Source organism: Dama dama, chromosome 33 (assembly GCF_033118175.1).
Source record: "Dama dama isolate Ldn47 chromosome 33, ASM3311817v1, whole genome shotgun sequence".
Taxonomy (NCBI): domain Eukaryota; kingdom Metazoa; phylum Chordata; class Mammalia; order Artiodactyla; family Cervidae; genus Dama; species Dama dama.
This window is the reverse complement of record NC_083713.1, coordinates 25,350,348-25,377,828: the sequence shown is the minus strand read 5'-3', so window position 1 is coordinate 25,377,828 and position 27,481 is coordinate 25,350,348. Positions and strand designations below refer to the sequence as shown.

Below are 27,481 nucleotides of genomic sequence, written 5' to 3'. Positions count from 1 at the left end.
TGTATGGTTAAATTTAAAAATGAGGTAATTCTTTTGAATCTGTCAATAACCAACAGAAAACAAAAAAGCATCTATCACAAGTAGGAGAGAGATACAAAGTCCTCACACTTCGTATACTGTGAAGGTTCTGCCCTTGGATCCAGGTTTCTCAGCCCTGGGTGTGGGCACAGATGGGCTTCAGCAGGTCCTTCAACCCATGAAACAGCAGGCAAATTGAGTTTATGCTTATGAGCATTTTTATGGAGAGAAGGCGACCTTATACCTTAATCTAACTCTCCAAGGGATCTCTGTGCCCAAGATATGAACAGATAGCAAAATGGACTCTACTATGTGCCTTTACTGAGCACGGAAGTGGCCTCAAAGCTTGACCAATGAAGAAAAGTAGTACAGGAGAAGTTCACTTGCTCTTAAACAACTGCCCTTCTTGGAATAATGGGCCCTCCTGCTGGAGATGGGAATTTAGTTCCCATTAACACAGCGGAATTTCCCTTCCAAGAGAGGAGGCAGAGCCTCAGATGGAAGGTGAGTTGCCTATTCTTAATTTAACTCATTTGGGATCATTTCACTTCATTAGTTACTCAGTCACCTCACTTTCAAAATATGGACAGAAATATTGGCCTGCACTCTCCTCAGAGGTTTAGGGGCGGTCAAGAAGAAATCACATGGGCTATGTGTCTTCAAGGGTCAGAGCAGTCTGAGGGTTCACTGAAGCCCTTGTCGGGCTCCGGGCCCCCGAGCCTGTTAGTGACGTGTGGGCTGGCGGGGAGGCAGGGGACCAGCCTCCCGCGGTTTCCGGTCTGGCCATACCTGATCTGCCCGGTGGGTCCCTCACCGGAGGAGGAGGCCTCTCATTGGGCGGGGGCGGAAGAGGGCCCGACCGTCCTGGTGAAGGTAAGGGAGGCGCCGCCGCCGCCGACGACAGGGACACATTCCTCTGCGGGAGCCTTGGGATTTCGTCGCCACTGCCAGTGGACACGGGGGGCAGCGGAGGAGGGCCGGGCCGGCTGGGGGGCGGAGGCGGCGGGGCCTGCGAGGAGGAGGAAGGCCGCGGGGCGGACGGCACCGGGGGCTTGCTGTTCTGAGGGGGAGGCGGCGGCACAGGCTCCCTGTGGATGGCCGGCCTGTTGCCCACCGGGGGAGGCGGAGGAGGGGGCTTGTCATCCAAGGCCCTGCTCGGAGTAGGAGGCAGGGGAGGCCTATTGGAGAAAGGCGTGGAAGAGCCTGAGGGGGTCTGACGGATGGAGCCTCCTCCGAAAGCAGCACCTCGGTTTCCGGGGAAAGGGGGAGGGGTCAGCCCAGGACTGGGCTGCCGGGGGGCCCCCGGCACTAGGGGGGACCCCCGGTTGTGCAGACTTGACTGACTGGGTCTTGGCGTATTAGGCACTGGAGGGGGAAGGTTATCAGGCTTTGCGCCCACTTCGGGCCTCGGCGGAGGCATTCGGTTCCTTTGAAGCTCTGGGGGTCCGCTTCTGTGGCCTGCAGGAGGCACGGGGAACCTCCCTGCACCGCTTGCGGGTGTGAAAGGTTTGGCGGATGTGGCTCTTCCTCCAGGTGGCAAGATTGGGGGTCGGCTTCCTCCGGACTCTGAAGAACAGGAAAAAAGCCGGAAAGTTAGGAACCTGAAAGGAAATCAGAGAACTAGAGTATATTGCCAGCTAATGGAAGCCCTTTCCTAGATGCTGTAGACTATAGGTAACTATTATTTATATAAATTGGGCTTCAGTGTGTCCTTACTGGAGGCAGAGGAATAGATCACAGCTCTATTTCTCTTCTAGTCCCAGATTCTACAACCCATCAGCTTTCAAAGGGATTCTGGAGCACTCTCTTGGAATTATGGATGGACAAAAACCAGGATGATGTTGGGAAGAGTTCTGGAGAGATCACTGTTCATTACAAGGTCAAGAACAGAGGTCAAGAACATGGACCTTGGGACTGCTCCTGGGGGTTTCTGCTAAGGATTTTCTTTTCTCCCCATCACTATCGCAGTCCCCCCACCCTGTATCTCACGTTTGAGAAATAATTTAGCCATCTTCAGTTCAGTTCAGTTCAGTCACTCAGTCGTGTCCGACTCTTTGCAACCCCATGAATCGCAGCACGCCAGGCATCCCTGTCCTGTCCATCACCAACTCCCGGAGTTTACTCAAACCCATGTCCATCGAGTTGGTGATGCCATCCAACCATCTCATCCTCTGTCGTCCCCTTCTCCTCCTGCCCCCAGTCCCTCCCAGCATCAGGGCTTTTTCCAATGAGTCAACTCTTCGCATGAGATGGCCAAAGTACTGGAGTTTCAGCTTCAGCATCAGTCCTTCCAATGAATACCCAGGACTGAACTCCTTTAGGATGGACTAGTTGCCATCTTAGGTGAAGTTATCCCAACATAAGTTTCTATATGGGAGGGCTTACCTAGCCCCTTTGTAAAGAAATGTGCAAGACAGGATGGGAAAATATAATGGAAGAATTATAGCTGAAATAAGAAACTGCAAAGGAAAAAAGAACCTGTTAAAAAAGAGCTTCCACAAGTGGTCTTAATCTGGAAACAAGTAGGCAACTATACAGTTTTTTCCATAGTGGGTCGTTCCACTTCAATAATATAAGACAGAACCACCCTATTACGTAATTAATGTTTGACTGCTTTGGTTCAACAAAGGGCAGAACTAAAGAGGAACCAAAGTTATGGAAAAATTCAACTCACTACTGCAGAGTCTCTTGCAACCCAAACTAATTCTTTAAAAATGCTTAGCCTGAAAACTCCTACCAGTTCAACCATGCACCAACTATTTATTGAGTACCTGCTATACTATAAACCATTATTCTAGCTGCTAGAGGCAGAGGAGTAAACAAAAATAGAAACAATCCAGTTCTCTTGTAGTTTATGTTCTTATGGCGGAGATGAACAAAAACCCAGTAAACATAAATATTTTCAGATCATTGTAAGTACTAAAAAGAAACTAAAATAGGCTGGTGAATCTGAAGAGTGCTAGAGAGGTCAGGACAGATGGAAATGGCTGGGGATGGCTCTTCTGGGGATGTGACATTTGAGCTAAGGCCAGCCATGGAAAGGAGGAAGAGAGGTGCTTCAGCTGGAGTGTCAGCAGGTACAGAGGCCCTGAGGTGGAAGTAAGCTTAAGTTAAAAAACGAAGGCTCATCTGCCAGAGACACAGTGAGCACAGAGGAGAACACTCAACTGCAGCCTGAGTGGTCAGCAGAAGCCGAGTGATAAAGAGCCTTGTAGACCAGAAGGAGTTCAGATTTCACCCAAAAGTCCAATGGGAAACATTTGGCTGGATTTATACAGTGGAGTAATGTGAACTCTAGGGAGAACTTTTTGTTTTGATTTTAGCTCTAGAAATTAGCTATGTTTTCTTTGGCTGTGTGGTATGGTTCTATGTCACCAACTTGTGATAAGTTTTATCTTCAAAGTTTGGATTAAAGTGAAAGAAAGTGAAAGTCACTTGGTCGGTTGTGTCCGACTCTTTGCAACCCCATGGATTATACAGTCCAGGGAATTCTCCAGGCCAGAATACTGGAGTGGGTAGCCTTTGCCTTCTCTGAGGTATCTTCCCAACCCAGGGATTGAACCCAGGTCTCCCACATTGCAGGCAGATTCTCTACCAGCTGGGCAACAAGGGAAGCCCAAGAATACCAGAGTGGATAGCCATCCCTTCTCTAGTGGATCTAACTGACCCAGTAATTGAACTAGGGTTTCCTGCATTACAGGCGGATTCTTTACCAACTGAGCTATCAGGGAAGCCCTAAAGGTACAGTTATTATCCATATGTACATCTACATGTAGGACCCAACATGCAAATTGTATACTGTGAAAGCATATACTTTTGGTACACCATTTTGTGCACTAACTTCAATTCCATCTTCATTTAATTATTTTACTTCCAATTGTCTCTTGCCTAAATTTCCTCACTTACTATTAGAGTACTGAATGTATGCATATGTCTGCTGCCTCAAGACCTTTCAGTGGGTTTTAAATATACAAATTTTAAATGCAGGCCTAGCAAGATAAAATCTCTTATATTAGTGAGTCTCCCTCTAGATTTTGACAATCCAAAACTAAAATAGTCAGCTAACCCTGAGGATTCAGTGCCTTTATCTTCATGTGAATGTGAGAATTTCCCAGTGACATTTTAAAAGACCACAGGATTAGAAATAAAGTTCTTCCAGCACAGTAAACATTAAAAAATAAAATTTCATGGAAAAATTTCTTCAGTTTCTGTCGCAATCAGGGGAGAGCCTCACACACTCTGTAAGGTTTTTAATTTAGGCATGACCAGGTTCAACTTTTCTTTCTGCCATTCTGTTCATAGACAATCCTGTAAGACCCATTTCCATGGCTTCCTGCAGAGAATAGTTAGAATCTCTGGCCCTGAAATGGCAAGTGTCTGTCAGGCAAAATGCCTTTTTAGATTTTGTGAGATATGTAATTATATTCCATATGACATGCTCCACTGTGTGTTTGAAAAGAGACTCACAAGTATTTACTCCACTAGACAGCTAGGTCAGACTACCTCACAAAGAAAGCTGAATCTGCCAGGTCACCAGGCAGAGTTTCCAGGGCTGGCTCTCATTTGCTCCTTCCTTTTCTTCCCAATCTAGTTCACCCTCTAGAAAAGTACAAAAAAATTACAATTTTCCCCAAGGACACTGGGCAAATATTTAACAGCTCGATGGAGCTGTCTGATCCTGATTTAAAAAGAAAAAACGATGCTAAATGGAGTCCCTCTTATAAAACGGCGTGAGCATTTCAAGCAATCTAAAATGTTTTAAAGGGCATAGTGCCTTAGAGGGGATGCCAAGTCTCAAACCACCAGATTGTGCCTTGTCTTCAGTTACCATTCTCCCTGTTGGCTGTGGATCTCAGCTTCGGCATTCCAGCCTGGAACAGTCCTCCCAAACCGGGTGGTCCACCTCCTCCAAAACTTCCACCACCTCCTCCACCACCTCCGCCATAGCTGCCGCCGCCACCACCACCACCACCAGCAGCTCCTTTAGGTTCTGTAGAAGGAAGAAGGCACATTCTTTTCACATGTATGAAGACACTTTCAGAGAACATCACCAGTCCTGGCCCAAGTAAACAATAATGATACAGCAGGAAGCTGGCTGACCCTAAGCCCATGGTGGACAACTGGGATTTCATTAAAGGGTAGGATTTTAAGGACTCACCCTATCTCCAGTCAGAAAAGCAGAAGAGGGTTCTTTCTACTCCAGGGCTATCTCAAGCCCTGTGGTGGAAGAATCAGTAATAGATAATGTCTTTCGCCCACCTGGCTCACTGCCATGTGAATTAATAATATCTATTTGCTCTATATCAGAAGATTTGGCAAATAAAAGTACATTCAAAGAAAGAATGTGTTAAGGGAGGAGAAGATGCAATAAAAGGTGAGAAGAAAGTAAGATAGAAGAAAGTAAAAGCAGCAGAAGAAAGTAAAATATCCCATAATTTTGCTTCATGGAAATACCCACTGTTTTTGTATATTTTCCCCCTGCCAGTTTTTTCACTGTATACACTTTTTTTCTTAAAATTAAGACCAAATTCACTACATAGTTTTTAGTCTGTTTTTTTCACTCAATATTGTTAGCATTTCCCATGTTATTAAATATTCTCTGAAAACATGAGTTTAAAGGATTGCATTGTGTTTTAGAACATGAATGTGCTATAATTTATTTAACAATTTACTTATTTGATGGCCTTTCAGGTTGATTTCAATTTTTTAAATAAAACCCAACAGTAGACTTTAACATTTTAAAAATTCTTTGCAACTTGAGACAATGTAAAGATTGTTTTATTTTGCATTTGTTGCCAAAAAAAAATTGTGAAAGATTCTGAAATGGGCAGACCAACAAAAAAGGAAAGGAAGAAGAAAGAAAAGGATTACCAAGTATCCAGTTAGCCTTCTGAGCCATTTCCCATTGCCTTTGAGTTAGTCTGTAACTCTGTAAGTTGTAGAAAACTGAAAATAATGCAAATGTATTTGTCCATAGAAATGCATATTGGCTGTGTTCAGTGTAATTCAACTGATTATTGACCTATTTTACATTTATTTGCAAATTTATTTCAACACTCACCTGCCTGCATATGTGTAGTACTTAAAATTCTCCTTTGAATTGATAACATCATATTGGTTCCCTCATTAAATTAATGAGCTAAATAAAATATTTGATATATGTTTATTTTATATCCATATTAGAGCCATGATTTTACCCTCTGTAAAAAACTCTCTCTTAACAATTTATGTATTTATGTTTTATGAAGCGAAGTACTGTTTAATGTTCTATCCCTGGAAAACCTTGTTGAGTCTTTGATAAGTATTACATGATATCTACAAAATAATCTGAGAGAACTGACACTTTTATGATATTTGGACTTTTGGAAATATGCTATGTTTTCCCATGTCTTCTGATTCATTCAGTAAAATTTTATAATTTTCATAATAAGAGTCACCCATACTTCTTTCAGGGTTACTTCGTATACATTTTTGTTGAAATGATGAATGTTTTTGCTACTATAGTTTGGATATGGTTATTATTGGCATCAGGAAATTTCATTTGATATTTAATAAATCACTTTGCATTTTCAAAATTGAAATTTATTAATTTTTTACATTGGATTTTCTGAGCTTCCCTGGTGGCTCAGATGGTAAAGATTCTGCCTGCAATGCAGGAAGCCTGGGTTCAATCCCTGGATCAGGAAGACCTCCTAGAGAAGGGAATGGCAACCCACTCCAGTATTCTTGCCTGGAGAATCCCCCATGGACAGAGGAGTCTGGTGGGCACAGTCCATGGGGTCACAAAGAGCTGGACACAACTGAGTGACTAACACTTTCATTTTGGATTTTCTAACAGAAAAATGGTCTGCAAATCATAAAGGTTTTACCTCCTCTTTTCTAACAGTTGTATATCTTATTTCTCTTTTATATAAGAAATTACTTTGATGACTGAGTTTCCATAATAATGTTATTAATGTTTTATTAATTTAAAGATGTTTAACAATTATTTAAAATAATTATAAAGAATAAATATACATTATATATTTATCTTAAAAGTAAGTTATTAATGTCACCAGTACTATAAAACTGAGTAAATCATATTTTTATTTTAATGAGGATTACTCTGATGTTTCAAAGTTACATATAGACTGTTGGTTTGAAATAACTTTTTTTTCTTCTAAATATTCATAGTTAGCAAGGATCGTTCCACTCTGGGTTTTTAAGACTATTTTATAGCATGGAATTTTATCAAATGCCTATTTAGGATTTACTGAGATCATTATATAGTTTTCCTTATTTGGTATGATGGATATATAGACTTTTAACATTAAAAATGAGATAAACCCTGGTCTTGGTAAGTTATAAAATTATTATTTTTTAATACTGTATACTACTGAACTAGGGTCTGGCTTTTTAGTATCCTTTCATCTATGATCCTAAGTAGTCTATACGTAGTAGGGTTTCTTAACCTTGGAACTACTGACATTTTGAATCAGATAATTCTTTATTGTGGGTTCTCTGTTGTTATTCTCTGTAGAATGTTTACAGCATCCCTCTGCCCACTAGATGTCAGTAGGAACACCTCCCTCAAGTTGTAATAACTAAAAATGCTATTAGGCATTGCCACATGTCCCCTGAGACATTGATACAGAGCTGCCTTTGTCATGTTTTGATATTAGGATCATTTTAGTTTCATTACACTGATCAGGTAGCTTTCCTGTCTATGTTTAGGGATGATTTATATAGTGTTTGAATTAGCTATGTCTTAAAATCTGAATTTTCTGATAAAAATTATCTGGCTCTAAAGCTTTGTAGAGAAAAAGTAATTTGATAAAGTTTTCAACTTTTCCCTTGTTCATTGAGGCTTCATAAGTGATTTCTGGTAAATCTGTACTTTTTTTAAGAAATTAAGATTTCAAAATGTTTTAGCATATAACTTCATTGTAGCATCCTTAATTTTAGAAAATCTGCTTTGAGTCATTTATTTAATCTGCTTTCTGAGCTCTATTTTATTCACTGATGTTTTCTTTTTTTTTGGATTAGACATATTGTAAGTCTAATGGCTTACCTTTGGCTCTGTACCTTTTCTAGGTATAAGACTTTCTGGGATACTGATGGGAACTGCTAATAGAACAATCTGATAATGAGCTCACAAGAATTACTTCACATAATAAGATATATCAAGTTAGAATAACAGTTTCTGGAAGTGTGTGTAAAATTGCTTCCTAATAAAATTTAAACTTTTACTAATTTTAATTATTGCCAGTAATATGAATAATGTCCTTGTCATTCAAATGTTATTCACTGATGAATGATACATTTTGGAACACTACAGCTCATAGGACACCTTTACCTAGTATTGAACATTCAAAGAGAATGATGTACTGTTCTAACAGACATCATATATTAGCGTTCTTAACTTGCAGCATTTGTGCTGCTTTCAGATAGGAAAACTAAACTAGTTGAGGTTAGCTAACTGACTCCAGGTCACTTTGTTAGCATTAAATTGCAGGACAAGGCTGACCTCAACTGACCTCAACATGCATAACCATGGTCAATATTTTAACATAGAGCCCAGGGAGGTTTTACCTGCAAACAATACAAAACCATGGATGAACTCTGCCACTTGTAAAGAGCTTGAGACAACAGTATTAGTGTCCAATTAAGTTCATGGACAAAAAGGGCATGCATTGGTTTGCATCTGGGGTCCACAAAGCACAGTGCATTCTTAAACATCAGTGAGCAGCTGAAAGGGAGAACTAACACTTATTTCCATTTTAATGAGAGAAGTGTATCTTGAAGAATATAATGAATTTCCTCTAGTGGATTCAGAACTAGGCCCCAGACTGTCCATTCTCCTTCAGCATCTAGGGACTTCACATCTACCTCTCCAGAGTCTGCGCTCCCTCTCATAGTGAGAGAACCACTGGGCTCTGTTCTGGAGGTTGGCAGTTTGCGGACGGAGTTCCTCTGGCCCCATAGCAGGCACCACGATTCAATGGTTTTGGATGTAGGCTCCCCAGACTGAATTGCCTGGGCTGGGCAACCCCCAGGGAGAACCTTGTGACAAAGATAAGGAAAACTAAGGGACTGATTATACACTAACCATACCATTTTGTGGGCATTTTGACCCATTATAGATAAGAGTTTGTTGAAAGTCGAAGACCCCCTAGTTCCACTGAGGTGTGGTGCATTCTGATCTGTACTACCCTGCCCAGTAACAGAGCTGGGTAAAACACTTGAAGGCCTTTGTCATGACATTCCTCTTTCTACCTTCCTCCCACACCAGTGTTCTCACCTAACTCTCGTCTTTCTCTTCTACTCATTAGGATTCCCTGGTGGCTCAGCTGGTAGAGACTCCACCTGCAATGTGGGAGACCTGGGTTTGATCCCTGGGTTGGGAAGATCCCCCAGAGAAGGGAACAGCTGCCCACTCCAGTATTCTGGCCTGGAGAATTCCCTGGACTGCATAGTCCATGGGGTTGCAAAGAGTCAGACACGACTGAGTGACTTTCACTTTCACATCTCATAATTCTCATCTTTCTCTTCTACTCCATTAGGCACTCTTCCTAGAAACTCTTCCTAAGCTCTTCTAATCCTCAGTCGGCTAAAATCCTACATCATTATTCCCTTGTCTACAAAGCTCCCTCTGGTGATTTTTGGGCAGTCTATTTTCTATTGAGTCCAAGTGGGATGCATAGTCGAGGACAAATTCTGGGCATACCTGGCTGGCAGTGGAAATGTCTAGGAGCGCTAGGAGATAGTCTTGAGGCCTAATAATTAACTTCTGGTAGATTTTAGTCATCTGTAATGTTTCATTCTGTTGTAAATGATAATAAGTAGCCCTGTATGGTAGGTGCTTGTTTGTTTATACATACTCTGTTTTGTTCCAGAAAGTAGCTCAGATTTATGATGTATTTAAGCAAAGTTGTGATCTCATTTCCTCTCTCTCCAACCTCATAATAATCATATCTGTACATATGAATTATACATTCCGGGCAACATAACACTCTCATAAGCATTGTCTCATTTGATGCTCACAACAAACGTAAGGGCAGTGAAACAGGTATTATCTCCATTTTACAAATGGAGACAAAGGGTTGAAGATGGTCAGGGCTTAAATCTACATTCTTTGATTCTAAGACTAGGGCTCTTTCCATATTTCATGCTGCCTTTTGCTCTGTGGCAAGACAAGGGGTTAATTTCCAGAAAGTGTTGTAAAGTGTTGTGAATAATTCAGAGAATCACTGCTGTGTGTGTCTTGGACAAAGAATTATTATACTGGCTTCCTGCAGCATTAGAGGGAACCCAGGCCAGAGCCATGGCCTACAATGAATGATACAGTCCCTTATTCTGCTAGCTTCACAGCTGTTGTTAACCAAAAAAAAAAAAAAAAAAAAAAAAAAAACTTTTTTGGTGGGAAGGGTAGGGTTGATCGTTAGGTCATAAACCACTTATCTCCATGGAAAATAACTTTTTTTTAAACTTACTGTCCAATATTGGTGCACTTCTGTCATTGGTGACTGTCTTCTTTAGTTTCTTCCCTTTGCTGATGTCAGAAAGCAGAGCATTTCTCCCAGCCTGCTCTGACTTACTCAAGGAAGGCTTTTCTGTATTGGCCTGAAAGGAAACCATGCAAACATGTATTCATCTTCTGAATTAACATCATGTACTACAGCACTCAATGAGAACAGCTAGAGTATTGGAAGCTTGTTATTAAGGTTCTTGGCAATAGGCTGTAAATTCTCTGCAAGTTTTAGACCCGATGTCATTCTTTTTAAGATCCAGACATTTGGGAGCAGATGCAGCAATAAATTACATTCATTTTTCATGCAGGAAGAGTCAGTCCCTGATCAAAGTCTCTGAAAATTCAGACCACAATCTGGCGGTAACTGACAGAGCCAGGGTTGGGTGGCTAGAGACGAGACGGGAATTTTAAGTCTGAGAGGAATCTGCAGGATACTGTGAGGCTTCATCTTCTAGAATGTTCTCTGAAGAACATATTCTCTTTCCTGTCTTTTGGAACTAACCTGGTGCAAGAGGAAAACTGCCTTTAGTAAAAAGGGTCAGCTGTATTTTTTAATCCACCAAAATTTTAGAAAATAATTCCCTATGGTTACATTGCCAGATTATTTTTTCTTTTTAATTTAAAGCAGACTGGAGGTATATGGTACATATAGTTTTTACATTTTACATATAGTAAAATCGCCCCTTTAGTGTAAAGTCCTGTGAATTCTGACAAACATATACAATCGTGTAGCCTAAGATTTCCTTTACCTCCCAAGCTCCCTTCACATCCTTCTGGCCTAAGGGGTTCCTCATGTGTAATCCCTTTTTACAAATTGTTTATTTTTTAATTTTTTTCCACTATGGTTTATTACAGGATATTAAATATAGTTCCCTAATTCTTTTGAAAGCTTACCTCACAGAGGCTGCGCAGTAGACAAAGGTGCTACTTTAAAACCTTTGGGTATTTTCTATGATTTCAGAGTTTTTGGGAAAGCTCCTTACTGTGAAATTAGGATCTTGCTTTTCCAGAATTCCTTTGGGGAGCAGGGACACCAAGAGCCCACCAAATGGACTCAGAAGTGGGCATGTGCCTGTGTCTGTCACACCTGGAAACTGGCTTGGTCTGGCCTGGTCCCAGGCAGAGTTGTTTTCCCCAAACCCAGAGGTGCTTCTGGCAGGCGTGAGAGTCCTTCGAGGGACTCTGAAAGGCTCTGATTTCAGATGTGCCAGGAAGGGCCACAGGGAGCAAACCTGGGCAAGTGTAGCTTGACACCTGCCCCAGCGGTTTATTATAGTTAGAGGCAGAGGGAGAGCTCAGAAAACCCTGAAGCAGGTTAAACAGAAATCTGTGTTAGGCTGAAAGGTTTTTAAAATAATTAAGGTATCACTTGCTCATGATAATAACAGCTAACGTTTACATAGCTTTTACTTTGGATCAGGAATCATTTTTAGCATTTTATGTATATTAATTCATTCAGTCCTCACCAACCCTGTGAGTTTATAGAGTCAAGGAAACTAAGGCACAGGGAAGTTAAATCATCACTCAGGTCACCCAGCTCATAAGAGAAGGAGCTCGGATTAAAAGCCTGGCAGCCTGGCTCCAGAGCCCAAGAACTTGACAGCAGGATGAACATGGGGTCCCGAATGCCTCTTCCCTAAATTGGGAAGATATTAAAGAGTACAAACTTGCAACTAAAAGATGACTAAGCTCTGGAGATCTTAACTGTACAGCATAGTTATTAAAGTTAACAATGCTGTATTATACACTTGAAAGCTGTTAAAGAGACCAGAACTTAAATGTTCTCACCACAAAAAAGAAATAATAATTATGTGATGTAATAGAGGCATTACCTAAAACAACAGTGGCAGTTATATTGTAATATATAACTGTATCGATTCAACATGCTGCACACCTTAAACTTACACAATGTTATATGTCAATTATATCTCAGTTGAAAAAAACAGATAAAATACCCTTTACCTACTGACCTCCAACCCTCCTCTGAAGCATGCCTGTTTAAGAGCTTCTCGGCAGTCAGTTCCAGAAAGGCTCTTTGCATATACAGTTCACTTTTGCTAATGGGATCATCCTCTATTGCTGAAACTTGTTTTTATAATTTAACCATGCCTTGGACATCTTGGAAAGAGCTTTCTGAATTACCTATTGTCTTCATCCTAAAGATAAAAAAACCTGAGGCCTAAAGAGGGTTAATAACATGTCCATGTTGGTTTTCTTCATGGTTTTGGGTCAGCAACCCTTCTTGGCCTCCTGTTCTGCCTCAAAATTTATTGATAACTCACTATTAAACCCTGGGTGTGCTAGTTATAATTTTTCAAATACACATTAAAATAAACACATGAGCATTTTTTTAAAAAAAATCAAGGCATGAACTACCCAGCAGTGGTACACAACTGTAGTTTTCGGGAAATAAAAACTAGTTCTTCTATGTTCACCAGATCAGAGCTTCTCAAACTCATTTTAGGGAAGGGTGACTTTTTACAAAAAAAGTTTCCAATCCATCATGGACCGGTACTTTGTAAAATAACAATGAATTATTAGTAAAATGAATTAGTTTTAAAAAGACACACAAAATACAATCTTAGAAGCAACAGACACAACACCATTATCAGATTGCTCTAAATTACTCTAAATTTCTGTGTTTATTTTGGGGGGGACTCTAACCAGGAGTTGGAGGATCACACTTGGAATAGCAACAAGCTAATTAACGGTCTGTTCTCCCAACTAGGGTCCAGCCTGAGATGGGCTAGAAAGAAGCCTGGAAGCCTGGGCAAAAGACTGTCTCTGAGCTTCAGTTTCCCCGAGTGAAGAGTGAAGCCATCACATGCTAGAGGTGCGTCTGGGAGCCTTTCCGGATTACTGCATGGAGGGCTGCTTGGAAGAGGCTTCCTGGAAGAGGGTGCACTAACTTCCGGGACATGTCCATCATGGGGAGGGATGGGCCCAGAGAATACATTCCTTGGGAAAGTACACATGGAAATGTGAGGATGGCTTACTCCAGCACCTGGAAACCTTACCATATCATTCATATTTAAGCCAGAACGTAAACATACTGAAAACTAACACATGTGTGCCAGGTTCGAGTCTGTTTAGCTTGCCTCATGCATGGATCACAGATGGGGAGAGCCACTCACCAGAGCAAATGTGGGCGGAGGCGGGGGTGCTGGAGGGGGCGGGACGGGCATCTTGAACAGTTAGCTTTCAACAGTCTGGCTGACAAATCTGTAAAACAAAACAGAAAGAAACAAAGCGCCGTCATGCATTAGATGTCTCCGTAATTCTCTGTCCTAATCTTCCTTCCCCTTTCGCCTCAAAGGGACAGTCTGAGTTTCTATAAGAGGTGGGATTCCTTCACAACATGGCTAGGATGTTACTCTTCTGGAAGGATGCCAGCCGAGGAGGATTCTCAGCCAGACCCTCAGAGTGCCCAGAGATACTGCGAGCAAAGTGCAGCGCCACAGGCTGCTTAATCCCACCACCACCAAAGCAGGTCGGGGAAGGCTTCTGGTCTGCAGCCCGAGGAAGCCGGGAGGTTATCGGGAGACGACTAGCAGTGCATCCCAGCCAAGACTGACGTTCAAGTGGCTCCTCTCCCTCACTTGTCTCCCTGGCGCAGTCCTCTCCTGGGCTTGCCCACTCAGAGCCCCGCAGCGTTTCTTCTCTGTCAAGAGATTCCTGACATCTGTCTAGCTCTGAGTAGCCCCGCAGGAATGTAAAGATAAATCTATTTCTATTCTTGCCCTCGAAGTTCTTCCAGTCCTTGAGGGAAAGGAGATGGGGACAAGGTAAGATGGGCAAGGAGGCCAGGTTCCTACCTCTGTACTACTCGGCATTTCCTTACAGGAGCCAGAGGAAAAAAGAGAGGAGGACTCCAACCTCTGACTTGGAGCTAGAAACAGGGTTCCTTAGAAAGGCTTTCTGCAGAGTGTGATGCTCAGGGGACAGAGGGAAGGCCAGACTCCAGGCTGTAGCACAGTACAGGGAAGGTGTGGTGCGCAGCGGCAGCAAAGAGGGCAGCCTTGTCAATGTCAGGAGCTGAAGAAGCAATGGGAAGGATGTGCCCCAGGAGTGATGCTAAACACCACTCCTGGCCCCTTTTCCCCTAGGCCTCAGAGTCCCATCCCTGGGTCTCAGCAGATGCCCCACCCCTCAGCCACTTTCACACCCTCAGCATCCCAGCTTCTCCCACCTAGACCTTGCTACTTCTGGATCAGCAGGGCTCCCAGATCAGTCTCGGATCATCACCATGAGAAACATCACATCTCAGCCCTGCTGCCCACACTGAATTTGTTTCAGCATTTTAACAAGATCGCTGGGTGATTCATATGCATTAATGTTCGAGAAGCCTGGTCACGGAGCCTTAAACCAAGAGAGCAGCCTGGGACACTGACCACATGAATGACACTGTTCCTACGTAACGTGTGTCCTGAGTTTCAAACAGCAGAATTATCTTCCTTTTATTTTCAACAGTCTCTTAATTGCAGAAAACAGTTTCTTAGAATTTAAAGTATTAATTTAGCTCAACCACTAAAAGTTGAGGGAAACTTACACCTTGAATCAAATATAGATGGCCCTTGAACAATGAGTTTGAACTTCACGGATCCACTTAGATATGGATGTTTCTCCATAGTAAACACTGCAGTGCCACACCATCTATGGGTGATTGAATCTAAAGATGCAGAACCAGGGTACAGGGGACCCGAGGATTTGAGGAGCAACTGTGCGTGGAGGATCGGTGCCTCTAACCTCCATATCGATAGTTCAAGGGTCAACTGTACTTTCTATTGAAGTTTTGCTGGATGGCTTGCTTTCTGTGATGTTAACAGAATGGAAAAGCTAACAGGACATGACTTGTCAAAACTTCTGGAAGACAGGAATCAAGACAGTTCTGTTCTGAGTGCCTTCTGTAAAATGAAATTTAGAAACCTCTAGAGCAGCAACAGCTGCGCTCATTTATTGACAGTCAACTGGATAATAAAGGGCACTCTATCTCCATCGTCTCAAACACATTTTAAAGGGGAGGACACAGGGACTCAGAAATCAATAACTCATTAAAATGATGTGAAAGTTGTTTACATCAAGTCCTTTTGATCTCTGCTCTTTTTAGATAAGCATTTTCAGGCAGGTGAAGGGCTCACTAGTATTGCAGCTCACCTTAAACTCGGTCAGAATCTGGTTTTCAAAAAGAGCTTGTCTCAGACAGGGATCTGTCCCTTACTGTTCCTTACTTTGGTAAGAAAAAGTCTCAGGATCTGTCCCTTACTGTCCCTTACTTCTCTTGACAGAGAAGAAACACTGTGGGTACCAAGTGGGCAAGCCCAGGAGAGGACGGCGCCACGGAGACAAGTGAGGGAGAGGAGCCACTTGAATGTCAGTCTTGGCTGGGCTGCACTGTCCCTTACTTTGTTCTTTCCTGGGTAACACCAGTCACCCACAGGGCTGCATGGGCAGTGTAAACAGAGTTGGGGGCCTGTGTTTGGAGGCTATAAAGGGGGTGCTCCAACTGTAGGGGCACCTTCAGAGGCCTCAGAGTTGTGTCCCAGGACCAGGAGGAAGAACGAGGGTCTGAAATTGGATTCAGGCCCAACTAACTGTCAAAGATGCTGCGGCCAAAGCAATGGTATTAACAGAGCTAAGGCTCATCAAGGAGGAGGGTGGCCAGGTCCACCCAGAGGGCCTGAGAGACGGGCTCCATGGGACAGACCGTCCATGTGCTCAGTGGATGAAAGACCCCTCAATGCTCCAATTCATCATGTCAGATTCTGTGCTCACTGACTAGTCTGCCATCCTGTTATCCTAAGACCAAGAAAGAAGTGAATTCTAATCACCACCAGGAACCTCTTCTGGGTTTGGTTCTCAGAAGTCAGTCTCTGGTTGCCAAGATCAAATTGAACTTCTGTCCTGTACACCTTAGGGGCCAGGCGATGGGGCAGGGGTGCTCTCAGGAGACTGTCCTGCAAGGCCTCTTTAACTCTAATCTTAGAGTTTTCTGTTGCTATTGTGGTTCTCTCTGTGCATTAACTGGCTTATAAATAAACCTCTGGACCACAGAGCCGGGCTTTCCCCTGCCCCCGACCACCTCACATAAACAACAGGGTGAGGATCTGCGGGTGAGCGCTCTTACCTTTCCCAGGCTCAATTCTCCTTTCTCTCCACTGCTGCAGCTCCCATTGCCCCCCTGCCTCACTCTCCTCCAGATAAACCACTCCTACGCCTACCTCCACGATGAAAGCTGATTCCAGAGGCTGCCATGGTCTCCTGGCTCCTTGCTAGCTGAACAGCTGCTGGTCTGGACTTGTCCAGGCTGGACCTTAGGGAGGTTTGTGAGAAACCCCAGACTCTCAACCTACCAGCCCAGCACACAGGTCAAAGAAGATCAGTCTCATGTCCCGCATGCCAGGCCCTTGCTGGATCCCCTTCTTGGCTGTCTTTCCACCCCGCTGTGAACACCGGGTCTCCCCAATACATGGCACACAGTCTCACTGATTATGTGGGGGAAGTGAAAGAATCAGGTATCACACAAACAAGCCATATGCTGGCCATTGGAACAGCTTCTAGCATCAGCCCTGAGCACCTCGGGGCCTGGGTAGAGAACCAGTCCCACAGCAGAGGGGCAGGGCAGCTTTAAGTCTGGGCGCTTAGTTTCTTGACTTCACCAGAGAAGCAGAGTCCAAGGCCGCGGGAGAGCCATGTCAGAACCAAGACTGGGCCTGATGGAAGGGCCTCAACAGCAGCCTCAATCCTAACAGGCAGGCCTTCCTAGCCTGGATCTCCATACCCACAAGGTCTGTGGACACAATTCAGGGAAAAAAGGGACATACTTATTTCCCCTAAATTCTAACTACAAGTTAGCATTTCCTTCAATTGTAAATCTAGGCCACAAACCACACCTGAAACCTTTTCACCAACAGTCTTTCACGTGATATTTTCACATCATAAGTGTAATTTTGCAAGTCTTTTTGGAAGCTGGGGCAATGATCTGCTCCTAGGCCTTGTTGTACCCATTGCACTGCAACTGGTTTCCTTGGTCATCCTCTGTATTTTGTTTTACGCATTTAACAGCAGTCAGGGAAGGAGTGGGAGTTTGGGGGCTTTACTAGACACCAGTGTGGCCTATGGATGAAGACAGTTAGAATCCCTGTGAGAACATGAGTCCTGGGTCAGGAGAACATGATTGTGTATTTCTGCTCTGCTGCTAATAATCTGGGATAAGACCGAGCTCTCTGTTAAAGGGGGGTGTGGGAAGGATGAAGTGAACCAGCGCAGCAGGGCTGGGCAGGGTAAGCAGTCAGCAGATGGGTCCAGAGCTGTGGTCCCTGAGGGGAGCACAGGTCCTGCTGGGGTGAGAGCCACTCCAGCACCTGGCAGAGGGTGGCCAGGCCTGGAGACTGAGCCGAGGCCCTGGCTCTGCCCCAGTCCTGTGCGGGTGTGGCCGCCCCGTGGGAATGAGGCCGCCTGAGGGCTTGGCCTCCTGCATTTCGATCTGCCCTCAGGAGATGAAGTCCCACAGGAAAGGCAGCTCGGTTCCCCGGGTGGGACGGGCTCTCAAAGAAGGGAAAGAGTGAGTAGGACAAGGGCTTCCAAAGTGCGGGCGGTCAGCTCTCGCATGGGAACCAGGCTCCTTGGAGTTGGAGGACCACAGCCCTACCCATTTAATGATCCTTGCTCTCCCACCCTCCCCAGGCACCGAACTTTTAACAATATACACTTTTGAGAATCAGTTGCTTTTAGAGAATCATTTCACTGTTTTTTTGGTGTGTTTTTTGGCTGCCTCGAGGCATGCGGGATCTCAATTCCCTGACCAGGGATTGAACTGGGTCCCCTATAATGGAAGCGCTGAGTCTTAACCACTGGACCTCCAAGGAAATCCCTCATTTCACTGATTTTAGTTGTTGTTGTTTGTTTTAAAATTAAGACAGTATATTTAGTCCACAAATGATAACTTTAAAGTTTAATATAAAAATAGTCCTTCTGTGTTGTAAACATTCAACTCAGCAAATAATACTCTTCACAGTAAAACAATCTATTAAAGAAGAAAATGCTTGAATAAGTTAATCCATATGTACATAATTAATTAATTTTCAACAAAGTGATCAAAGCAACTTGATGGGGAGGTCTTTGGAAGGTCTTTTCAATTGAAAGTCTTTTCAATAAATGGTACTGGAACAACTGGATGTGCATGTAAAGGTCTCAGGGCTTCCCTGATGGCTCAAGTGGTAAAGAATCCGCCTGCAATGCAGGAGATGTAGGAGATGCGGGCTTGATCCCTGGGTCAGGAAGATCCCCTGGAGGAGGAAAAGGCAACCCACTCCAGTGTTCTTACCTGGGAAATCCCACGGACAGGGGAGCCTGGCGGACTACAGTCCCTGGGGTCACAAAGAGTCGGACATGACTTAGCATGTGATGGCTTATAAAGTCTCATTTAACTCTTTAAATAACATCGCAGGGAGAAAACCCAGACTTTTCTGTAATGTTCACCTTGTGTGTTGAATTTTTTGTGCACAAAGAAAACCACACGAATGGAAATGGGTTTTTTGTTTTCACACACAGCGTTATGGGTTTAATTTATATGTTGAAGCGCTAACCCCTAGTATCTCAGCATATGACTGTACTTGGAGAGAGGGCCTTTAAAGAGGTAGCTAAGAGAGCCCCATTAGTCTGGGCCCTCATCTAATATGACTGGGGTCCCTGTGAGAAGAGGAAGAAACACTGGGTATGTGTGAGCACAGAGAAAAGGCTGTGTGAGGACATGGGGAGAAGGTGGCCATCTGCAAGCCAAGAAGAGAGGCCCTGGGAGAAACCAAACCTGCCGACACCTTGGTCTTTGACTTCCAACCTCCAGAAATGTGAGATAATAAAAGTCTGCTGTTCGAGCCACCCAGTCTGAAGTGCTTTGTTATGGCAGCCCTAGTAAATGAATAAACACAGTTTTAACAATACGTGTGACCTATCATGTCTGTTATCCACTGTGGAAATTAACAGCTTTTGACTAGAATCTATCAACTGATTTCTCACCCAAACCATCTCTGGATTGTCTGTCAAACGTTAAAGAAATTAAAAATCGACCTGAACCCTAGGGTATGTGATTGATTACCAAAGTTTTATTTAATCACTGAGCGAATCAGTGATTCAAATTTTGGAATTCCCCTGGTGGTCCAGTGGTTAAGAATCCACCTGCCAATGCAGGTGACATGAATTTGATCCTTGGTCCCACATGCTGCACGGTGTGGCCAAAAAAATTTAAAAAAATTTTGAGTCTAAAAACCTCAAATTTTAGGTGAAAATTATTGAGGTGAAAGGAGGGATCTATCAATAAACCTCTTATAAAGGAACTGACTCTGAGGGTTGAGAGAACAAAGTAGAATATTTTACATAAATTATTTCAAAATCCACTAATTTTTTCTTCGTTGTCACCAACACAAATATACAAATACACACAGGATACATCAATATTTAGAAATTCTGGAATTTCCTAGTTCTGTGAGAGAAATGGATGGTTTTGATGGTTTTACTACAGTTCTAATAGGTCAGCATCATGGTTTAAACTCACAGTGAACAGCATCAAACACTGACCCTAGATCAACCAGGGTAGCTTGTGGCCCCAAGCCATTTGCTGTGTAATATTGGTTACGGGGGACACATGTGAGAATGAGTGATTGTTCCCCACCGTACAGCCGCATATTCCCCCAGCAGCATGGATAACTAGTCACTCACCCAGAGCCCAGAGTTCAGTCCAGAGCTGCCCCAGGAAACCGAGGCTTTCTTCTTCAATGCATTCAACTAAGAAAGCAGAATTATCTCTGAATGTGAAATGACCAAGAGAACTAACTCCAACCCTTTTAACCTGAAATTTAATTACTTAAATTAAATTTCATTACTTAAATTACTTAAATAAACTGTTTCTTAGTTTCTTGCAACCAACGTCAAGTTCATTCTAGATGATGCCACACGAGGCCCATACTACAGAACAACAGGAAGAGGGGAGAGATTTCCAGCGCTGTCCAATGAAATAACCCGAAGAAGGCCAGCCTCTAATCCTGAGGATGTATGTGTGAGGGTGTGTGAATCGGCCAAGTTCTAGCAAAGAAGATAAGAAGCAGGTTTACTCAGTTACGTTTTATCACCATTTTGGGCTATTCAAAATTATAAAGCATTTTGCTATGCATATCTTGCCAAAAGTCACCCTTGAATACTATTCTGTAAAACGAATGAGACAGAAGTAAACTTTTTTTTTTCCCCAAAAAGGTTGAATTCATCATTGTGGAGGGGGGCAGGGACAGGGAGTAGACATAATAGAAATAATACAATTGAAAAGATCCTAAGGTCCAAATGTTCCCTTGCCTTCATTACTTTCTATTCTGTATCTTATTTTTATTTACATTCATTGACATTTTACTTTATATATAATGTTCTTAACTCATCTTCATGTATGTATTTCTTGTGTGTTCTTGACCTCTTCAGGTTAAGACTTTGAGAATTTTTTCCCCTGCTTCCAAAATGATAATGCTACATATCACTTATCCACTTATTAATTTAGAAAATAATAGATAGGGACTTCCCTGGTGGTGCAGTGGATAAGAATCTGCCTGCCAATGCAGGGAACACGGGTTCGATCCCGGGTCCAGGAAAATTCCACGTGCCTTGGAGCAACTAAGCTCATGTGCCCCAACTACAGAGCCCACGTGCTGGGGCCCATGAGCAGCAATTACGGAGCCTGAGTGCCTCAACGACTGAAGCCCGTGTGCCTAGAGCCTGTGCTCTGGGACAAGAGAAGCCACTGCAACCAGCAAGAGCCCGAGCAAAGCAATGAATACCCAGACCAGCCATAAAGAAAGAAAGAAAACAACAGGTAACACTAAAATACAAAGATGAAAATAAAACATGACACTTGTATTTAACCACTGAACAAAGCATTTGATAGTAATTAAATTTCAGGTGAAAAGGGTTGGAGTTAATACTATCCAGAGATAATTCTTGTCAATATTTTAATGTATATTTTTCCAGCGTTTACACACACACACAGACACACACACACACACACCTCTTTGTATCTATATAAATACACACATGCACAACTGTTTCACCAAATAGTAACGGAAGGAAATTTATAATACATAAAACTCAGTAGTGTTTTAATAAGGAAAGGCCCTTAAATTCATACTGAGTTACCGCAGCCATAAAAAAAAGAGTGCAAAGGTACTCATTATAAAGGTAATGAATCCACTCCAAGTTATACTGTAAAAATAAAATCATTTAGCAAAAACCCAAATTGCCGCCAACATCGTAGTTTTATGATTCCCACTCAGGATTATTTTTGGTTCTATTCTTTGGAGACTCCTCCATGAGGCAAACTTGGTTGGATGTGTTGAAGATCTGAAAACCATCAGAACTAATTAAGATGAAGTCGGCTTTGTTCTTCAACTTCCTGTAAAAATGCTCAACAGGAAAATTGATGCTCACAGCAAACCACAGCCATCCTGTTTCTTTAGCACAGTCTTTTCACAGCTGCAGTTGCCCGTAGTTTCTATTTTCTGACACCAGGCCCAGTGCAGCAGCTCAGTGCCCCACCCCCAAGCATGGCATGTCCTTTTGGCCATTTTAGAAACTTTTAATATCTTTGCATAAAGTTTGTTGCTATTATTGTGACTCTTCCTCTCCTCAGTTCAAGCTCAGAGGGCTGTAGGCAATGAGGCAATCAATAGAAGAGGAGAAACAAAAAAGGCTGCTCAACCCAAGAGGAAACCAAAGGTACAGAAAAGAAACAAGCGTTCCTTTATAAGCAAAGCAACTGCCTCACCTAGTTCATGATCATTGTTTTTCTCAATCTGAGCTGCATGTAGCACCCACGCTTACTGTACATGGGACCCTTCATTTCTCAAAACGTACTTGCTCTTTTCTCAGCTGGGCATCAATTAAGGCAATAGCTTAAGTGACTTTTGCTTACGAGTTGTGTTCTCAGTGGCAGGGGTTTGTGTCTCTGCGGTACTTGGAGGGTCCTTGGCTATTTCAGAAACATATCTTTTAGATAAAAAATTGATAATTTGGGGAGTAGAGGGAAGGCATTTTTCAGAGAAGACATTCTGAAGCATTTACAATGTCATTATGATTAGTTGGGAGCTTGGACACAAACCCACAGTTTTACTATAAGAATAACTTCTGGGGAAATAAAGGTTTCTATGAAGTGAAATTATTTTTAGAATACACAGTCCTATATGTTTAATTACATGAAAAGTTAGCACAAATTCACAGATAGCTAAACCCTCTCAAAAATGAGAAAATGAAGGTAAGTTGAATGACCCACCTGTCCTTGTTTAACTGTGGGAAAAGGAAGGTAAATCTTTTCTACTTTATTCATTTAATTAACAAGTACTGATTTTCCTCCCATAACTTCCCATCTCTAACAAGTACTTATTTTGTGTCTTTTTTTTTTTAGTACTCTCTTTAAGGGGCTCAGATCTCAAAGTTAAATCCTCAGCACCACATTTAGTTTTACCAAACCTGCCCCTCCCTATTCCCCACTACACACACACACACACACACATACTCACACATACACACTCATGCACAACACACAGCATATATGTCAGCATAATCAACATATTTTTTAATCACTGAAAGTATAGCCTTGTAATATAAGCAGAAGTGTCACCAAATTTACTTTTAAAAAGGTCAAAAGACTTTAGAAAGGAAATGGTCTTACTTGAGATTAATTCACTTAAAGATATTTACTATCGCTGTGACATTTTAAAACAAAGCATTTGTACAATCCCAGATTCTCAGGATTAGAAAAGGACATCTCATGGCTTCTAAACTGTACTTTTGAAAAAAGCTCTTGAAATCACATTTAATTGTTAGTGGCCTTGGGCAAACTGCTCAGCCTAAGTCTAGTTCGCACAATAAAATGGGGAGAAGGGTATCTACTCAATAGGACCACTGAGGAATTAAATGAGGCAATTGCTAACTGTTAGCCATTTTTAAAAAAAATAAAATAAGCAGAAGTCAAGAACCTAACATATAGTGAGTGCTCAATAAACATTATCTTTTCCTCTATTTAACCAGGAGAAAGAGAAATCACGAGCTGATTTAAAGCCTAGCCTACATGTGCATACCCATGTAATTTCTGCATTACAAAAAAATGGCGAAGGGAGGTGTGTATAAAGTTCATTTAAAATTTCTCAGAAAAGCATACTAAAGCATTTCTTATTCTAATATTCTTTTCTCCAGTCTTAATTTTCAGAACTGAGGGTTGCCAAATTATAGACAGAGGTATTTAGTACTTATGATAGTCCAAGGGAAATGTTCTTTTCAACAAGAGGTAAATAAGTGACAATTTGGAAAAACAAAAATAAGTCAAACCTTAAACCAGAAGTGGATCAAAATTTAAATAGCCAGAAAATCCCCCCCAAAAATGACGTGTTTACAAAATGTTAAGCAGACTTCAAGGAGTGTAAACCTTGAAAGGTCCAGGAATTAGGTAGCTCACTTCCTCTTAAATTTTAGCACAGGTCGGGAACCTCCAGCCTTAGGGCATATCTAGAACTTGATTTCATCAATGATCAGAGTGAAATTGCTGCTGGACCCCAGGGAAAATTCTTCACCCTGAATACTCTGTTCAGTATTCTCTGAATACTGCCGTTCATCCAGAGTATGCATAATATTAAAGGTTTAGTGCTAAATCACTTCAGTCATGTCTGACTCTTTGCGACCCCATGGACTGTAGGCCACCAGGCTCCTTTGTCCATGGAATCTTCCAGGCAAGAATACTGAAGCGGGTTGCCATTTCCTTTTCCAGGGGATCTCCCCAACCCAGCCATCAAACCCTTGTCTCTTACATCCCCTGCACTGGCAGGCAGGTTCTTTACTGCTAGCGCCACCTGGGAAGTCCCTAAAAGTTCAGACATTAAGAGTAATTAAAGAGCTGTGAGCAATTAACCAATGGATGAAGTTTTTGAAAAGCATTAGAAAACTTGACTCTGATTTTAGATAAATCATTTAAGTGCTTTAGACTATACAAGGGAGAATTTTGACTAAATGTTGTTCTAGTTCAGAAGCAACATAACTTTATGAAGTTAATGCATAAAATTAGACCCACAATCCAAGTGACCAGAAAGGGTATGGTTTCCACACTAATGGTCCTCAAAGTCTTTTTCAAGCTTCTCATCTTCCTCTCTCACTATCCTGACTTACTCTTTCTCCTGCTTCCTCACTTTCTCTCAACCAAGCTGTCCTACTTTTCTTCATAAGAATCTTCCTGCAGCCTTTTCTTCATTTTACCACTTGTCCATTTTCTACTGGACATGCTAGTTATGCCATTGAATTATTTAAAAGAACTTATACTTATTGACCAAAGTTTTATGTACCCTCTTAACTTTTTAAAGCTTTACTTTATACTTCTTCATGGGGTAAAAGGAATATAAATCAAATTGCTTTCTCATATATGCTCCAAAGGAAAAAAAGCTTTTTTTTTTTTTTTGGATACAGAAGTTTCCTTAATCCTGCTCTGTAGATATTTGAGTACACTGCTTGGAATATGAAAATTACAATGCTTTGTGTCACAATATTAATCATATTAAATGTAACTGTTTATAATGAATGCTGCAGAATTTGATCAGCAATAGTTAATTGCGCACTGCACTGTTCAGATGTTGAACAGAATGGTTCTAAAAGACAAACCATCTTTGTCCTAAAAGACTGCTTAGAAATAGCTTGGGATTTGAACTTAAGTAACAGGTCTGTAGCAACAGACTAGCAAGAGCTGAGTTCCATGGTACTTTCCTTTGAAGTTTCCAGTGACTCCTTTTGCTTTAAAAGCACTTACTGTTGCTGGCCAAAGTGGGAGTTCAAAGGTAATCACGTGGACAAACTGCACCATCCACTGAAAGGATACAGTTAGCGACATAAACCCCCATTTTAACTGGGAGAAAAAAATTACTGTGGATCCAAACTTGCCCAGTGGTCAGGAAAAATTCTGATGAAAATCTTGCTTACATTTTAGTTCAAAGCAGAAGTTCTAAATTGCCCACAAGCACCATAGTGGTGAAACTAGTCTTGTGTGCAATCAGAGGACCACATGGTGGTCTACTGAAAAATTAAACAATTTTATCTCAGCATACAATGGCCCACTAAAGGCTGTTTAGTCCTCCCCCACTAACTGAATAATGGGAATACACGGAGTTTGAATATAATTTTTCTTACCGTTAAAGGATACTGCAGGAAGGCATGATCAGGGACACAAGCAGGCAGGGAGCAAACGAGAAATGAGAGAGAAAACCGTCGCTGTGAAAGTCATCATCTTCCAACACAAACAGGGGGTCGTTTCTGGACCGCCATTTTGGACAAGCTCTGGCCTCTTGTTAAATGTGACATACTGAGTCAGAGGCAGACGTCCTTCTGTGGTTATTCACTTCCTGTCTGATTAATTTGTTGCTTGTTCCTTCCTCCTTTTCTGCAGAAAAGGGAGCTAGATTGGTTTTACTTAAGAAGCAAGCAAAAAAAAAAAAAACAACCCTAAATTTGGAAAATTAAATGTTTCTCCTTCCCACCAGGTGTAACATACCTTTTGGCACAGGGGCAAGAGGAGATGGCAACTCGAGTTGGTTAACAGCTCAACTTTATTCTTGACACCTCCACAAAAAACTGCTCATGGAACGCGAGACTCTTTCAGGAAATTTCATTTTAAAGTATCACTCTTGATATTGATGATAACATTTAGGATTGAGGAAAAGAGTCACTCAGGATCTAAAAGCTCCAAATGACACTGATAAATAAGGTAAGTGATTCTTCCTCATCTACAGAGCAGTCAAGTATGTAGGAAGTAAGTTACAAATCCGGTGAAGAAAGCTAGTCAGGTGTATGAAGGCAAATGAGTTTTTGAAATGTGATTCTGGTGCCCAAGTCAGAATACATGAAATACAGGTTCACCTCATTTTATTGTTCTTTGCAGATATTGCTTTTTTTTTTTTTTTAACAAATTGAAGGTCTGTGGCAACCCTGAGATAAGCAAGTCTATTGGTGCCATTTTTCCTTCAGCATTTGCTCACCTTGTGCCTCTGCTTCACATTTTGATAATTCAAGCAATATTTCAAACTTTTTCATTATTATTATATTTGTTATGGTGATCTATGATTATTGATCTTTGACGTTACTACCACAACACATTGACGGCTCAGACGAAGATTACCACTTGAAGTTTTTCCAAACTGAGGTATAGTTGATTTACAAGAGCAATAAAGTAGTTATTAATTTAGGTATGTATGTAGATTAAAATGTTTTGCCTCTTAATTATTAGTTTTTGCTTTGTTTTAGCTTTTAAAAATTTTTGTGCACTTTTTTTAGACATGAGGCTATTGCACATTTAATAAACTATAGCAGAGTATATGCATTGGGAAACCAAAAAAATTGGTGTGGTTTGCTTTACTGCAATATTTGCTTTATCTTGGTAGCTTGGAATAGAATTTGCAATGTCTCCACAGTATGCCTGTACAGGTCAAGTCAGCTGAAGATCAGAGTTTTCCACACCAAAATATTTTGTTTCCATCCTCCACACTTAAATGGGGTGACAATACTCTCCCAGAAGATGCTTGACAGAAAAGCAGTGATGAGGAGCAGAAGGAAGAAGTCAGATTCCTCATTTTTAAAGGACTCTGAGAAGTAGGCAGGCAATGGAATGTGCATAGAAAATACTACACCAAAACTTGAGGAATGTATAAAAATCTGAAAACGCTCCCAATTTTTTCTCAATCTATCTGAATATATCTATTCAGACATATTTGCAACACACACCATGTAACTCTGAGAAAACAGTATCAGCTGAAAGAATGAAAAATAGGCATATTTTGGAAACTAACATCATTGTAAAATTTGACTCTGGGGTCCTGATTCTGCTGGGTTCAGAGGGAAAAGGTATGAAAAGATCATAAGCTGCCTAATATTCCATTATACGTAAAATGATGG

The 27,481-nt window shown here is 41.9% G+C and overlaps 1 protein-coding gene and 1 long non-coding RNA gene across 6 annotated transcripts in view; one reads left to right on the top strand and one right to left on the bottom strand.

The window, feature by feature from the left end:
- Window positions 1-13,659, top strand: part of LOC133051236 (uncharacterized) — a 90,954-nt gene extending 77,295 nt beyond the window's left edge. The window contains exon 5 of the long non-coding RNA XR_009691803.1: window positions 13,257-13,659. This is a non-coding gene — a long non-coding RNA (uncharacterized LOC133051236). The remainder of the gene's footprint in view (window positions 1-13,256) is intronic.
- The window catches only part of WIPF1 (WAS/WASL interacting protein family member 1), a 124,343-nt gene that overhangs the window by 13,790 nt on the left and 83,072 nt on the right, over window positions 1-27,481 (bottom strand). For 3 of the 5 annotated variants that reach the window (XM_061135736.1, XM_061135734.1, XM_061135735.1), the window contains 4 exons: window positions 13,663-13,750; window positions 10,491-10,620; window positions 4,847-5,008; window positions 808-1,584 (listed from right to left, as the gene is read on the bottom strand). In XM_061135736.1, coding sequence (XP_060991719.1) covers window positions 808-1,584; window positions 4,847-5,008; window positions 10,491-10,620; window positions 13,663-13,713 — 1,120 coding nt within the window. In that variant the 5' untranslated portion in view covers window positions 13,714-13,750. Of the gene's footprint in view, window positions 1-807; window positions 1,585-4,846; window positions 5,009-10,490; window positions 10,621-13,662; window positions 13,751-25,723; window positions 25,974-26,084; window positions 26,317-27,481 lie in introns of those variants that run through there. The other 2 variants (XM_061135733.1, XM_061135737.1) reach the window with 2 other exon arrangements.